This window comes from Oryctolagus cuniculus, chromosome 3, assembly GCF_964237555.1.
Source record: "Oryctolagus cuniculus chromosome 3, mOryCun1.1, whole genome shotgun sequence".
Lineage (NCBI taxonomy): Eukaryota > Metazoa > Chordata > Mammalia > Lagomorpha > Leporidae > Oryctolagus > Oryctolagus cuniculus.
Window position 1 is genome coordinate 136,951,769 of NC_091434.1, and position 16,367 is coordinate 136,968,135.

The 16,367-nt window shown below is 38.8% G+C and overlaps 1 protein-coding gene across 2 annotated transcripts in view; it reads left to right on the forward strand.

Annotated features, from left to right (window-relative positions):
* COG5 (component of oligomeric golgi complex 5) overlaps positions 1-16,367 on the forward strand; it is a 359,204-nt gene that overhangs the window by 284,308 nt on the left and 58,529 nt on the right. For both annotated transcript variants that reach the window (XM_008258350.4, XM_070071149.1), the window contains 2 exons: positions 6,556-6,717; positions 8,528-8,627. In XM_008258350.4, coding sequence (XP_008256572.1) covers positions 6,556-6,717; positions 8,528-8,627 — 262 coding nt within the window. The remainder of the gene's footprint in view (positions 1-6,555; positions 6,718-8,527; positions 8,628-16,367) is intronic.

The window sequence follows — 16,367 nt, forward strand, 5'->3', positions numbered from 1 at the left end:
GCTTAAGGGAATCAGAATAGAATCAAAGCATAAGTAACTGGGTCGCCATTTTTTATCATTCAGTGTTCCTGCTGGATTTTTGACAGTGGTAATTACAATGAAGTAAATAAAAAATGTGATGGAGTGGCTTATAATAGAATGATCAGGGAAGGCTTCTAATGTGGAGCTGACGTTTAACCTGAGAGCTAAGTGATGTGACAGAATCAACAGTAGGATATTTGGAATAGGATTTTTGCAAGCAAAAGAGCTAATTTAGAGGCCATCAGAAAATAAAGATGGGGAGGTTTTGAGAAACAGAGAGAAGCTAGAACAGCTGGAACACAGTGAATGAGGAGAAGAGGACCAGGTGTTTGGGGTGGTGGTTAAGATGCTGCTTGGGATGCCTGCATCTCATATCAAACTGTGTGGGTTTGCGAACCAACTCCACTTCTATTCCAGCTTCCTGTGAATGTGCACCCTGCGAGACAGCAAGTAATGGCTTCAATGGTTGGGTCTCTGACAACCATGTGAGAGACCTGGATTGAGTTTTTGGTTCCCTGCTTCTGACTGGCCTAGCCCCAGCTGTTGCAGATATTTGAGAAGTGAACCAGTAGATAGGCGATCTCTGTCTCTCTTTTATCTCTTTAGTGTGTGTGTGTGTGTGTGTATGTACACAACTCTTTTTAGATAATAAAATAAGAAAAAAATTTATATTAAAAAGAAGAGGATAAGATTGTGCCAAAGAAGCCAGAACATGTGAAACTCTGCAGGTCTTTCTAGGCCAAGGAATGGGGGTTGGAGTTTATTCTAATTGACTCAGAAATCATTAGTTTTAAGCAGAGCAATGGTGTGAACTCTAAATGGTTTTGTATTAGCACTCTGACTTCTATGTGGATAACTAAGGGGAAGGTCAACAAAGAGGAGAGGAAGTAGAAGCTACTTTGTACAGTCAAGATGACAATGACTTGAGCTAGGATGAGAAGATGAAATGATATGGATTGGTCAGATTGATTCAGAATATATTTTGAATCAGGATACATTCTAGATCACAAGCTAGTAAAATTTTCTGATAGATTTAAGGGGAATGGTGGAATTAAGCCAAAAGATGGAAACAACCTAAATGTTGATCAGTACACAAATATACCGTAGCCATATAGTGGAATATGTAGCAATAAGAAGGAATGAAATACTGATACATGCTGTGACATTAATGACCCTTGAAAACATTATGCTAAATGAAAGGAGCCAGTCATCAAAAGTATGCTATATGATTCCATTTATAGAAAAGTGTAGAACAGTGCAATCTCCAGCTACGTAAAGCAGACTAGTGGTTGTTCCAGACAGAGAGAATTATAGCTAAAGGATAAGAAGAGTGTTTTTTAGATGATTAAAAACATTATTGTGAACTTCACTGTGGTGATGATTATGCCTGTCTGTGAATATACCAAAACCATTGAGTTATACACTTTAGGAGTTGAATTGTGTGGTGTATAAATTATATTCTACTAAAGCTGTTTAAAGAAAATGAGAAAGAAGTAGATTAAATTCTTCTGAGATGTTCTGACACTAAAAAAAAGGAGTAGATGATGTGACCCAGAGTGGTAAACCACTGCTTGGGACATGCGCCTGTTCAAGTCCCAGCACTTCCACTTCCAATCCGGCTTCCTGCTGACGCCCCTGAGCAGGCAGCAAATGATGGCCCAAATACCTGGGTTCCCGCCACCCATGTGAGAGACTGGGTAGAGTTCAGACTCCTGGCTTTGGCCTCACCCAGCCCCAGCTGTGGTGGGAGTTTGGAGAGTGAACCAGTGCATAGAAGATCTCTACATCTGTCTCTCACTCTCCGCCACTCTGCCTTCCAAATAAATAAGTAAATTAATAACTTATTTTGAAAAGGACTAAAGCTACTTTTTATGTTAAAATATTTTATTTTTGTTTCTTTACATAGTTTATAAATCATTAATTTGAGAGGCAGAAAGAGGGAAAGAAGACTCCAGCCCTCTGATTCACTCTCCAAATGCTCATAAAGGCTGGGACTGGGCCAGTCTGAAGTTGGAAGTGTGAACACAATCCAGGGCTGCAGCATGAATGTCAGGAATCCAGATACTTACGTTATCACTGCTGCCTCCTGGGGTCTGCATTAGTAGAACTGGAGCCAAGAGCATGGTATTAAACTCAGCTACTCCAGTATGGGATGCAGGCGTCTCAACTTCTGTCTTAACCACTAGGCTGAATGCTCTCCCTGTTGTTAAGAAGAAAAAAAAAAAAAATCACAGAATATCAATGAAGTTACAAGGGAAAAAAAATGAGAGAAGTGCCAAGTTGAGCAAAGTCTTAACTTTGAACTTCAGGCATCTTGATATTGAAGGTCCATGTAAATGTTTGATAGAAATAGTTTACCTTTTTCCCTGTAATACTCATGTAGTCCAGGAGCATTCAGGGATCATCTAAATACTATTTTCCTAGTATGGACTTTGAGGAGAAGGTGAATTAGAAAAATCAGGCTGCTGAGGAGAGCACCTGAAATGGATGGCTGTGGATGTCAGGCCCAAGAGCTGCTGGGCTGCTAGAGGATACAAGTGGGACAGCGTCTCATAGCACTGACCACAGGAAGGTCAGAGCAAAAGGGTTGCAGAGTGATATCTGCCACTGTTCCAGGTACACAAAGCCCCACCTGACGTGGTTCCTCCATTTTCTCTTTGTTATCTTTTATTACTCTTCCACCTCTTAATTGCTCTGTTTCACTTCTGTGAGCTATGGTCTTCTGAGATGGAAGATCTCTCTCTGTCTCTCCTCTCTCTGTAACTGTGACTTTCAAATAAATAAATGTTAAAAAAAAAGAAGAAGAAGTAGAGCACTTCAAAATGGTAACTCAGATTTGGAAGTGCCATAGTAAAGTTAAAATAAAGATTGTTTTGAATGCAGAGTTGTATAGCATAGGTTTCAGAAAAGTTACCGTTTTAATGTGTAGTCATAAAGGCCCCATGCTGCAGATAAGGACAAGAGTGTGAAATCTTTTTTTTTTTTTTAAGATTTATTTATTTATTTGAAAGAGTTACACAGAGATAGGAGAGGCAGAGAGAGAGAGGGAGAGAGAGAGAGAGAGGTCTTCCATCCGATGGTTCACTCACCAGTTGGCTGCAACGGCCAGAGCTGTGCCAATATGAAGCCAGGAGCCTCTTCCGGGTCTCCCATGTGGGTGCAGGGGCCCAAGGACTTGGGCCATCTTCTACTGCCTTCCCAGGCCACAGCAGAGAGCTGGATTGGAAGAGGAGCAGCCGGGACTAGAACTGCCCCCCATATGGGATACCAGCGCTTTAGGCCAAGGCGTTAACCTGCTGTGCCACAGTGCCAGCCCCAAGAGTGTGAATTCTTACATTCAGGGTCAAAATTGCTTCAGAAGAGGGAAGAGACTTCTTTTTTTTCCCAACTTTTATTTAATAAATATAAATTTCCAAAGTACAACTTTTGGATTATAGTGGCCTTTCCCCCCACAACCTCCCTCCCACCTGCAACCATCCCATCTCCCACTCCCTCTCCCATCCCATTCTTTATAAAGATTCATTTTCAATTATCTTTATATACAGAAGATCTACTTAGTATATACTAAGTAAAGATTTCACAGTTTGCACCCACACAGCAATACAAAGTATAAAAAAACTGTTTGAGTAGTAGTTTTACCGTTAATTCGCATGGTACAGCACATAAAGGACAGAGATCCTACATGGGGAGCAGGTGCACAGTGACTCCTGTTGTTGATTTAACAATTGACACTCTTATTTATGATGTCAGTAATCACCCCAGGCTCTTGTCATGAGCTGCCAAGGCTATGGAAGCCTTTTGAGTTCACAAACTCCAATCTTATTTAGACAAGGCCATAGTCAAAGTGGAGGTTCTCTCCTCCCTTCAGAGAAAGGTACCTCCTTCTTTGATGGCCCGTTCTTTCTGCTGGGATCTCACTCACAGAACTCTTTCATTTAGGTGTGTGGCTTGTTTTTTGGGTTTTTGTTTTGTTTTGTTTTGTTTTTGCCACAGTGTCTTAGCTTTCCGTGCCTGAAAAACTCTCATGGGCTCTTCAGCCAGATCCGAATGCCCTAAGGACTGATTCTGAAGCCAGAGTGCTGCTTAGGACATCTGCCATTCTATGAGTCTGCTGTGTATCCTTCCCATGTTAGATCGTTCTCTTTTTTAATTCTATCAATTATTACTAGCAGACACTAGTCTTGTTTATGTGATCCCTTTGACACTTAGTCCTATCATTATGATCAATTATGAACTTTTACTGATCACTTTGACTAGTGAGATGGCATTAGTACATGCCACCTTGATGGGACTGAATTGGAATCCCCTGGCACATTTCTGGCTCTACCATATGGGTAAGTCCGGGTGAGCATGTGCCGAACTGTACATCTCCTCCCTATCTTATTCCCACTCTTATATTTAACAGGGATCACTTTTCAGTTAAATTTAAATGACTAAGAATAATTGTGTGTAAATTAAAGAGTTCAACCAATTGTATTAAGTAGAACAAAAAAATATTAAAAGGAATAAAATAGTAAATTGTCCCTCGACAGTCAGGACAAGGACTGATCAAGTCACCGTTTCTCATAGTGTCCATTTCACTTCAACAGGTTTCCTTTTAGGTGCTCAGTTAGTTGTCACCGATCAGGGGAACATATGATATTTGTCCCTTTGGGACTGGCTTATTTCACTCAGCATGATGTTTTCCAGATTCCTCCATTTTTTTGCAAATGACCGGATTTCTTCCTTCCTTCCTTCCTTCCTTCCTTCCTTCCTTCCTTCCTTCCTTCCTTCCTTCCTTCCTTCCTTCCTTCCTTCCTTTCTTTTTTTACTGCTATATAGTATCCTACACAGTACATATCCCATAATTTCTTTATCCAGTCTTCTGTTGATGGGCATTTAGGTTGATTCCATGTCTTAGCTATTGTGAATTGAGCTGCAATAAACATTGAGGTGCAGACAGCTCTTTTATTTGCCAATTTAATTTCCTTTGGGTAAATTCCAAGGAGTGGGGTGGCTGGGTCATGTGGTAGGGCTATATTCAGGTTTCTGAGGAATCTCCAAACTGTCTTCCATAGTCGCTTTACCAGTCTGCATTCCCACCAACAGTGGATTAGTGAGCCTTTTTCCCCATATCCTTGCCAGCATCTGTTGTTAGTTGATTTCTGTATGTAAGCCATTCTAAACGGGGTGATTTGCATTTCCCTGATGGCTAGTGATCCTGAACATTTTTTCATGTGTCTGTTGGCCGTTTGGATTTCCTCTTTTGAAAAATGTCTGTTTAGGTCCTTGGCCCATCTCTTAGGTGGGTTGTTTGTTTTGTTGTGGAGTGGGAAGAGACTTCCTAAGGTCAGTAGTTGCAGGACCAAACGTGGAGAGGACATTTAAATAGATGCTGTAGACTTCAATAAAGGATTGCCTGGGGCAGATTCAGATACTTGTTTTTCCGTGTTCCCATTGTGTCTTTTCATCTTTGTCATAGAAATTTTAGAGTTAGCACTTTACCTTCACTGTTAATCTGTATCTTCCTAGCACTTAACAAGGTGCTTGGGCGCATGGTGTTCTCAGTAAGTATCTGTTAGTGAAATACTTATCAAATGAGAAAATATTGCCAGATAACTGTGGATTGTGATGTAGGAGCCAAGAGTGTTCTGTCCTCTAAGTCTTGTCAATTGGCCAGAGGGTGAGAAAAAGAAAGCCAGGCCTCACATTCAGGAAAAAGCAGATCGGAGGTTTTCAAGGTTAACATTAAATATCAAGAGGAGATCCTCTTTAAAAAAAAAAAAAAAATGAAAGGACTGGCAGAAGGACTCTAAAGGAATGATGTAGGAAGATAGGAGATTAATCATTGGAGTAAAGAGAGCAGATGGAAATAGTGCTTATAGATATTTGATAATAATTGTCAAAGGAAAAGTGTAAAATAGAAATCATTGGCTGCTGAGAATTAACACAAATTGTTGACAAAGGAGCAGGAAGGAGGAAAGAAGGGTTTAGTAGATTTTTATTTTGTGAAGAATACTGTAAAACAGACTAAGTTAGAACTCCAGTTGAGAGTATTTATGTGATCCTAGGACTTTCCCAGAAACTCTTCCTTTTACCCTCATTTGTTTGAATAGTACAGCAGGGAAAACTGCTAAAAACTTCCATTTGCACAATGCCTCTCAGACTCTGAGCCTGAGGGAGATGGCAGCTGTGGAGGGAATGAGGGAGAGAATGGAGTGACTGCAGGCTTGCGTGCCTCTCCTCGCCTGTGTGCTTTGCCTGTTAAGTAGGATTCGCCAAGTAAAAGCTGAGCCTCCCTCCGTTGGAAGGAGCAGAATTGTCCAGCGTTACTCTTTTAGTTAGAAGTGACTCTGTATAGTAGGTATTGGTGCATATTAGATTTATAGCTAGAACTTATATGTAAATTAAAATAGTAATGTATTTCTTAATAAATTATGACATACTGAGTAATTCCTTTCTTTGTCTAATTCTAGTAGGAGATGTATTTTTTAAAACTGTTTACAGTCTGATACAGTTTTATGTAAGTTAACTTTTTAAAAATTTTATTCTCAGTCCAGAAAAGGCCTTGAAAGATTCACTGCAGCCTTATGAGGCTGCTTACCTGTCAAAATCCTTATCTCGACTCTTTGATCCTATCAACTTGGTTTTTCCCCCTGGTGGGCGTAATCCTCCTTCATCTGATGAACTTGATGGCATCATTAAGACTATAGCAAGGTAAGTATGTTTTATAAAATGCCATGCCATATGATGTTTGCCACATTTGTTAGTACTGTGTGATAACATTTCATATTTCATTTATTTCAAATTATTTAAGTAATTGGGCTAGAAGTGAAATCAAGAATTTTTCAGTGAATGCACACATAAGCACTTGAGAGTTCAATTAATAAAGCTAAAGAGTCCAATTGTTGTATCTCTTGCCAAAGATATAAAATATACTGAGCTTTTCATACCACAGTGAATTCCTTATATTCTGCAGGCAAGTATGTTTAAAAATAATTTTACAAGGTGAGAAACTTAAAGGTAGAGGTTAGTATTTTTTTTCCCTAAATCTAGAAAGTGGTTCCTGGCTGAAATAGGATTATACTCCTGATTAGCCTACTCACATTTTCTATTTTAAGCTTTCCAAGTGAGCATAATAGCTGTGAAAACTAAAGAGGGAAGGTGTCCTAGCAGAGGTGCCACATGAGTGCCTGCAGACACTGTAATTGAGCTGTTGCCTTCAGATGTACACATTTAGAAGTTAGCCAGATTAACTTCCAGTTGAGACTATCTGAGTTCCTGTGATAGTTAGCAAGGTGTCATAACAGGAGGTCTATATTTGAGATGGACATTTTGGAGAGTAAAAATGGTGTTGAGCAGTATAGGACCAAGGTGTATGGCTGTCAAGTCTCTTAGACTACAGATTTGGAGATGGCTACTCTAAGGCATGGAAGAGTCAAACTGACAAACCACTGGTCTTACTTACATAACTTTATCTTCAGTTGCAAACACTCCTATAAATTCTCTAGTCTGTTCATGTTTATCCTGATTTTCCAAAGTGCTGGCTCTAGTCCTTTTTACTCTGTTACCTCATTTAATAATAAAAGTTCCTTGATCTCTTTGACCTGTGAATATAAATATTAAAGTGGCATCTCCTGTCTTTCACTTTGGCTTCCAATGCTGTAATCAGCTACTTCTGCCTGTATTAATCCATAGAATTAAAAAAATGAACTTTAAGAAAACCATGTCTCAGTATTATAGGACAGTATTTTTGGTACACATATAAGCACTAATGTTGTTTCATACTTCTCCACTTTCTTTGGAAAGAAAATCTGGTTTTATTCTACTTCAGAGACAATAACTACTATTCTTGCTTTGCATCTATATGTGGATATTCATGCAATTTTTAACTCCTAGTAGTCTGTGTGCTTTATAAAATACCATTTTTTGGCAATCAGATGCCCCAGTTAATCTAATGTTAAAATTGAAAAGCATGACAATAAAAATGCTTAAGGAACCTAAAGTTTTAAAATGTCAAATTATAAGCCTGTTATGCTTTTGTTTTTAAAAGTGCCTCTGTATGAAATAGAGTGAACTGGTGTAATTTGTAAAGAAGCTGAATATCTTTATCATGTGTAACTCATATTTTTAGCTTATGTCCCTCCAAGGTCATGATTTCCATTCAGAGCTGTCATTTCCTTGCAGATGTCTGTGATATGCAGTGCCTGTAATTGTACTTATCAGTATTAGCAAGAGTGCTACTTTGAAAATCTGTCCACAATTTACTCTCTCAATCACAGGCTGAACCTACACATGATATGCTTGTATTAATGAGAAACTGGTCATTAAAACAGCTGTCTCAAAGCATTTTTTTCCTACTGCTAAATGTAGGGGAGGACTGAAACAATGCAACCAAATCTTGGAAGCAATCAGTGAAATCTATAAAAAGAATCATCACTATGCTTATGAGGTTTAGGTTTATATGTTGTTCTTTGTTGCTGAACTCTGTTGCTAATAATTAAAACCTGTTTTTCATTTTCTCCAGTGAGCTAAATATAGCTGCCGTTGATGCAAACCTCACATTAGCTGTGTCAAAAAATGTGGCCAAGACCATCCAGTTATATGGTGTAAAATCAGAGCAGCTTGTAAGTGGTATCTCTTAACTGTGAACTTTGGTAATTTTGTTTACAATTACTGCTTTTCAGTAACCATACTAACATCATAATAGATGAGGCAATCTATTTTTTTTTTTACTTGTATCCAAGTTTTTCTGGTTGGTTTTGTAATGATTTTTAGAGTGGCTTGGTGACAAATTGAACTAACGAAATTTACATAAAATGATCTTTGGTGATTTCATTACCATAATTTAAAAAGTCCTTTTAAAAGAGTTCCTACTTTTAGTTACAGTGGGTGGCCAGATTTTGTTTGCTAATATGGTGCTATTTTCAATTCCATTGTCCTTGTAGTACTGACAAATGATTTTAGAAGTATCTTTTTTTGTTTGTTTGTTTGTTTTTTTAACTTTGTTTTTGAAAGCTGGCATATAGAGGCACGGAAACCCTGTAGATAATTAGATGACTAATGTCTCTCTCAAACTTTGTTTATAAATGCCTTATTATAATATTTGTTGCTTTTTTTAAAAAAACATGATTTACTGGTATAAATAAAATTTGATAGTATATCTAGTAGGGTGTAGTGCAATTACTGAAAATGTCAGGAAAAAATTCTTATGAAATGGTCCCATCTGAGAACAACATTATAAGAAAACCAGCGTATATGCCTTCAGAAAATGGTTGGCTTTGGGGCTGTGGAGAACAGTGTTTCATATGTAGTTTTTTTTTTTTTTTTTTAAGATTTATTTATTTACTCAAAAGTCAGTTACACAGAGAGAAGAGAGAGAGGGAGGGAGGGAGGGAGAGGGAGAGGGAGGTCTTCCATCTACTGGTTCACTCCCCAGATGGCCACAACGGCCGGAGCTGCGCTGATCCGAAGCCAGGAGCTTCTTCCAGGTCTCCCACGTGGGTGCAGGGGTCCAAGGACTTGGGCCATCTTCTGCTGCTATCCCTAGCCATAGCAGAGAGCTGGATTGGAAGAGGAGCAGCCGGGACTAGAACCAGCGCCCATGTGGGATGCCGGCGCTTCAGGCCAGGGCTTTAACCTGCTGCACCACAGCACCAGCCCCTCATATGTAGTTTCAGTTACTGTAATAATGGCAAAAGACTTGACAAGATCACAGTGTTTCAACACATATTTGAATTAATACTGATGATCCAATAGTTTGTAGTTCTAAATTACCCAGGACTACTTAACCTACAATGGCAAAGACTAACAAAGTTCTTTTCAACTTTGATTTTAGTAAATGAGTAAAGCCTGAGCATTGCATAGAACTCCAAAGAGCATTGTATGCTTTCGTGTTTTAGTACAGTTACTGACTAACGACTTAAGTAGCATTTTACTATTGGTGATTATTTCTCGGCTCTTTAATAAAATACTTTCTGCTTCTCTGTGTTTTTAAATTTGACATGTTTTCTTTTTAGTCTTTCTGCGTTCATATTCTTTTGGAATAGTTACACTGAAAACATTAAGAGGAAAGTAGCCAAATACTAAGATTAGCTTAAGGAAAACTTGAAGTAAAGTGTTTAGTAGAGTACTCTGTATAGCTGGAAGTGTTGGCTTGATATTTGATATTAAAACTACATCTATAAATGGAAAATTACTTTCTAGATGAAAAATTGAAGTCTGAGGGTGAGAGTTGACAGATATCAGATCAGATAATTAATGGCATATTCAAGCAGTGAGATAAAAGGAGAACTGGATTTTTTTTAAAGATTTGTTTATTTTTAAGGCAGAGTGACATAAAAGGGTGAGGCAGAGAGAGAAAGAAATCATCCATCCACTGATTGATTCCCCAGGTATCCAGAACAGTGGGGACTCAGCCAGGCTGAAACCAGGAGCCAGGATCTTGGAACGCCATCCAGGTCTCCCCATAAATGTGGCAGGGACCCAGGTACTTCAGCCATCATGAGTGCTTTCCTAGGCACATGAGCAAGGAGGTGGATTGGAAGCAGTGCAGAAGAACTTGAACCAGCGCTAATACGTGATGCCCTTGTTGTAAGCTGCAACTTAACCTGCTGTGGCACAACACTCCCTGAGAGCTACAAATTTAAAGACAAGTATGCTTTCAGAAAGTGCGACTTGAGAATACAACCTGAAATACAGAATGAACAACTTCCTAGAATCCTACATTTATTTCCCTAAAGGTTTATAGAAGTTTTGTGATGGCCAGAACATTTTAGTATACTTAATATAACTTAATTCATGTCAGGAGATAAGCTCATAAAAAATTTTCACGTTGATTTTAATGCTTTAAAATGTAGTAGAGTACAAAATATAAATCATGTATGTAGAGTATGTACATATGCTTATAATGATCTGAAGTTATTTCTTTCATTGCGTGTGTATTTTTTTCCCCCTATGGCCCATCAGTTATTGATCATCAAAGGTTATGGGTCACCAAAATGAAAGTCTCTGTAGGGAAATGTCTTTACATCATTTTTTTCTGAATCCAAAATGGTACCAAAAATTCACTGAGTCCATTGTGCCAGCATCTCACAAGAGAGCTGGTTTGAGTCCTGGCTGCTCCACTTCTGATCCAGCTCTTTGCTAATATGCCTGGGAAGCAGCCGCACATGGCCTGAGTGCTTGGGGCCAGACTCAGATAGAGTTCCAGGCTCCTGGCTTCTCCTCAGCCATCTGGGAAGTGAATGAGTAGAAGATTGTGTGTTTGTATATATCCTTCTGTCTCTGTAGCTCTGCATTTGAAATAAATAATAAATAAATCATTTTTAAAATGTCCTCTTTTTAAGAAGGTAGGATCACAAAATAACTACCACTATGAAGCACTTGCAGGGAATCAGATTGTGCCAAACCATTGCCATGTATTATCTCACTTATCTCACAGGTCCCATAAAGGGGTGGTATTAGTGTCTGTACAAAATGTGAAAATTATGGAAGCTGAAAAAGGTTAGTAGCATGACCAATAAAGATGTCTAAATTTAGCGTGCCAGTGAGCAGTTGAGCAGTTTTTGAAACTAGCATTCAATTGAGACCAGACTCTAAAACAAACTTTAAACTGCTTTTCTTTCTGTCCTGTATCTTACATGTAAACCAACATCTTTTTTATTTAATAAAAGTAGGGTCAGGATTTTATATATATATATGTAATATATATATTGTTTTGTGATTTGTTTATTTTATAATGACAGAGATCTAAATCTATTTAAATACATGCATAACATTTATATGTGTTATAGTTTATTTAACCTTAGTGATTTTAATGCATAGTTACATGATTTAGTAGTTAATTTTGAGGCTTCAGGAATTAAATATTGAATTCATAAATGTGAATTCTGAGCAAAAGGATTTGTTTCCTCTAATGGCTATTTAATTTGGTATGTGTCCTTTGAATATCAGCTTCTTAGATGCTCTTTTGTAAGAATGAGGTAAATGTGCTTTTAGACTTTATTTAAAACTTCTTATTTGTCTTGACAGGAATTGTAAGGTTATAATTAATTTAATAGAACTTTATGTTCAATTATGTATATAAATTGTATCAATAATTTATCATTGAACTGAACAAATTATTTAATAGTGATACACTGGTGATTTATATATTTTGAAACGTGATCTTTAGAAGAAAATGTCACTAGACCTTTCAATAGAAAGTTTGAATCAGAGTTTTCCATATTCTCTTTATTAAAAGAATATCAAAATATTACTATTTAAATATCGTACCACTTTTATAATTGATAGGCTTGTAAACTCTTATATTATCAATTGTAGGCAAATACACTAGTAAATATTCCTTTTAGGAGGTAAATTATTGGTGAGTTTTCCAACAGTAGCCATTATTGTTTTGCAGAATGGCATCTCGAATCAGTGTAAATATCAAATGTTATGAACTATGGGAAACTAGATTGGCATTTGATTAGGTTTCAGGCCATTTGAAACAATAATAGCAATGACACTTAAGGGGGAATTTCAGTTTCAGTGCCTGTCAGTAGCCATGTATGAGGTCAGTAGTTGTAGACACCAGGATTTCATTTAAGGCTTTGTAGATATACACTTTATTCTCTATATAATTTCATTAGTAATTTGGAGTCTTGGGATTCCTGTACTGGGAAAATCCTACATGGGAGGTATTTCCGTGATCATGCAGAGACATACTAGTTCTTTTATTTATTTATTTTTTAGTTTTAAAAGGATTACTTAATGAAAATGCAAGGTCCACTACATGGATTCCACCTCATGTAGTATTATATGGTAATAACTTGTATTGTTACATTTCAAATTTTTTTAAGATTTTTATTTATTTATTTGAGAGGCAGAGTCACATACAGAGAGGGAGAGACAGAACTTCCATCCACTAGTTCACTCCCTAAATGGCCACAGTGGCCGGAGGTGGACCAGTCGAGAAGGGAAGTCAGGAGATTCTTCTGGGTCTCCCAGGTGGATGCAAGGGCCCAAGTACTTGGGCCCTCTTCCACTACTCTCCCAGGCTATAGCAGAGCTGATTGGAAGAGGAGCAGCCAGGACATGAACCAGTGCCCATATGGGATGCCTTCACTGCTTGCAGAAGCTTAGCCTACTATGCCTTACCTTTCAAATTTTAAAAATATCAAAGGAAATAGGAATCACCTGAAAGAGTTTTTAATATTATGTGAAGTAGGTACAGCATATCAAGAGAGTCTCTTGGATTAAATGTACTTTAGCTGTGACACAAACACGCCAGTTTGGCTTACCTACCCTCCTGATCCTTTAGACAGCCTTGTGCTCTTTCCTGTATCTGTTATATTTTTATATGATTTATGTGTTTATTTGTTTGAAAAGCAGAGCATCAGACAGAAAACAAGGAGAGAGAGATACCTTCCACTGGTTCACTCCCCAAATGGCCACAATAGCCCAGATGGGTCAGGCCAAAGCCAGGACCCAATAATTCCATCCATCCCCCACACAGGTGGCAGGGTCACAGGTCTGGTGCCATCATCTACAGCTTTCCCAGGCGCATTAACATGGAGATCAGAAGCAGCGCAGCTGGGGACTCAAACTAACCCTCCAACGTGGAATACAAGCAGTGTCTTAAACCACTGAACCACAGCTGTCTCCAGCTCTTCTCTTCTTATGGTGGACTATTATAGGGTCACTCCTTTCTTCCTTTAAGAAAACTTTTTCTGGGGCCGGCACTGTGGCAGAGCAGGTCAGCTGCCACCTGCAACAGATGCTGGTTCAAGTCTCAGCTGCTCTGCTTCTGATCCAGCTCCCTGATCTATTGTGCCTGGGAAAGTAGTGGAAGATGGCCCAACTGTACCACCCGCACCCCCGCCCCCCAACCCCGCTGTGGGAGACCCGACAGAAGCTCCTGGCTTTGATTTGGCTCAGCCTTGGGGCATGAACAAGCACATGGAAAATTTCTCTGCCTCTACCTCTCCCTTTCTGTAACTCTGCCTTTCAAATAAATAAATAAATATTTAACACACACACACATACACACACAGAGAAAGTTTTTCTGGTTTGACTTCCCAGAGTTAGGAGAGGTAGATTATTTTTTGGAGGCTGTGCCACAGTGGACTTTCAAGTTTGTCTAAGACAGAATAGGCCATATTAAAGCTGAAGAGCAATGACAAATAATGATTATTCTCATTGGGAAATATTTTCAGAAGAGACTAAAAAAATCTAGAGTTTTTGAAGTCGGTCAAAGTCATATTATTTATCTGTTGCCACAAGAATGTCATGTCACAGATAACCACAAACAACACGTGACCTACATTAGGATTTATTGCTCATGCTTCTCTGGTCAGATGAGTTTAGCCAGGTGGCTTTGGTGATCCTGCCTGGGTTTGTTCATGTGGCTGGCTGGCTGCTGATGTAGATAGACTACCCTTGACCGCAGTTCAGACTGATCCTGCAGCAGGCTTTCCTGGGTTTGATCCCTTCATGAAGGCAGTGGCACAACAGAGATAGTATCCTTCTAAGACTAGTTCACCAATGCAACTCATCCACAGTGCAAAATTAAAGAGCAAAGTATGTGTGCAAACATGGATGAAGAATTGGGACTAATTATGCTGTCTGTCACAAAGCCCAACTGGAGTCATGGCAACAATCCAAAAGAAGAGTTCAGAAACTTTTTGTTGTTGTTGTTCCCAGGGGTATGATCTTTCTATTTGAATTCTAACTGTATTTGTTAAATTTTTATGCCACTTAAAAATGTTCTACATGAAGGATCTCTGTCAGTGAGACCCCAGTGGAAAGAAGTGGCCATCAAAGAAGGATGTATTTTTCTCTGAAGGGAGGAGAGAACTTCTACTTTGCTTATGGTCTTGTCCAAATACTGATGGAGTTTGTGGAGTCAAAAACTTCTATGGCCTAGGCAGCTCATGTCAAGAGCCTTGGATGGTCACTGACTTCATACATAAGAGTGTTAATTGTTAAATTAACAGCAGGAGTCTCTGAGAACTAACTCCCCATGCAGGAACTCTGTCCTCAATGAGTTGTAGTATGAGAGTTAGCTGTAAAACTAATCCTCAAACAATCGTGTGTATGTGTGTGTGTATCTGTATATGTGTGCAAATTGTTGAAATCTTTACTTAGTATAGAGTTGGTCTTCTGTGTACAAAATTAATTGAAAATGAACCTTACGGGAGAATGGGATTGGCAAGGGGAGAGGGAAGGGAGGAGAGGTGAGAGTATAGATGGGAGGGCAGGTATGGTGGGAAGAATCACTATATTCCTAAAGTTGCACTTATAAAATTGGTATTCTTTAATAAAATTTTTTAAAAATCATAAAAATTTTTATTCTATTTGACTACTAGCTTCATAAGCGAAGAGAGAAATTCATTCCTCTGGTAATTTAATCACTGTAATTAATGTTAATATTACTTTCAAAAAATCATGAATAGTTTTTCTATGACTTCATCGAATGATATACATTGACCCCTTATCACATTTTGATTTTGTATGAAATGCACAGAAACAGAGACAGACAGACAGACAGATGGAGAGCTCCATGGACTGACTCACTTCCTCAAATGCCCACAACATCCAGAGCCGGACCAGGCCAAAGCTAAGAACTCAATCCAGGTTTCCCACATGGGAAACAGGGAAGCAAATATTGAGCCAGCATCTGCTGCCTCCCAGACTGTGCAATAGTGCAGAGCTGGATAGGCAATGAAGGAGCCAGGATTCAAACTAGGCACTTGAATATGGGATTCCAGAATCCCAAGTGTCAACTGCTAGGCCATACACCCCTCATCCCTGTTGTTCTAAACTCATTTTCATTATGATAAGCGTATATATAATATTCAAGTAAATATTTTCTTCTCTGTCTTGTCTTTTTTTTTGTCTTTTCTTTATCATTTAAAACTATGTACTTTTATTTAGTTCTTCCTTTATCCTAGCATAAGATTTTATTTTGTCTCTGAGTAAGCAGAATCCTTCACACTCACTCAGGAATTGGAAGTTTAGAAGCTTGGAGAGAATTTGGGCGATGAGATCTTGTCCCTCAGTTTTTCACCACTGTATTAGCATAGCACTTCAGTGCCATTGGGAAGGTGTTTTTTTTGTTTTTTGTTTTTTTTGTTTTTTTGTTTTTTTGTTTTTTTTTTTTGACAGGCAGAGTGGACAGTGAGAGAGAGAGACAGAAAGGTCTTCCTTTTTGTCGGTGGTTCACCCTCCAATGGCTGCCATAGCCGGCGTGCTGCGGCCGGCACATCGCGCTGATCCGAAGCCAGGAGCCAGGTGCTTCTCCTAGTCTCCCATGGGGTGCAGGGCCCAAGGACTTGGGCCATCCTCCACTGCACTCCCGGGCCATAGCAGAGAGTTGGTCTGGA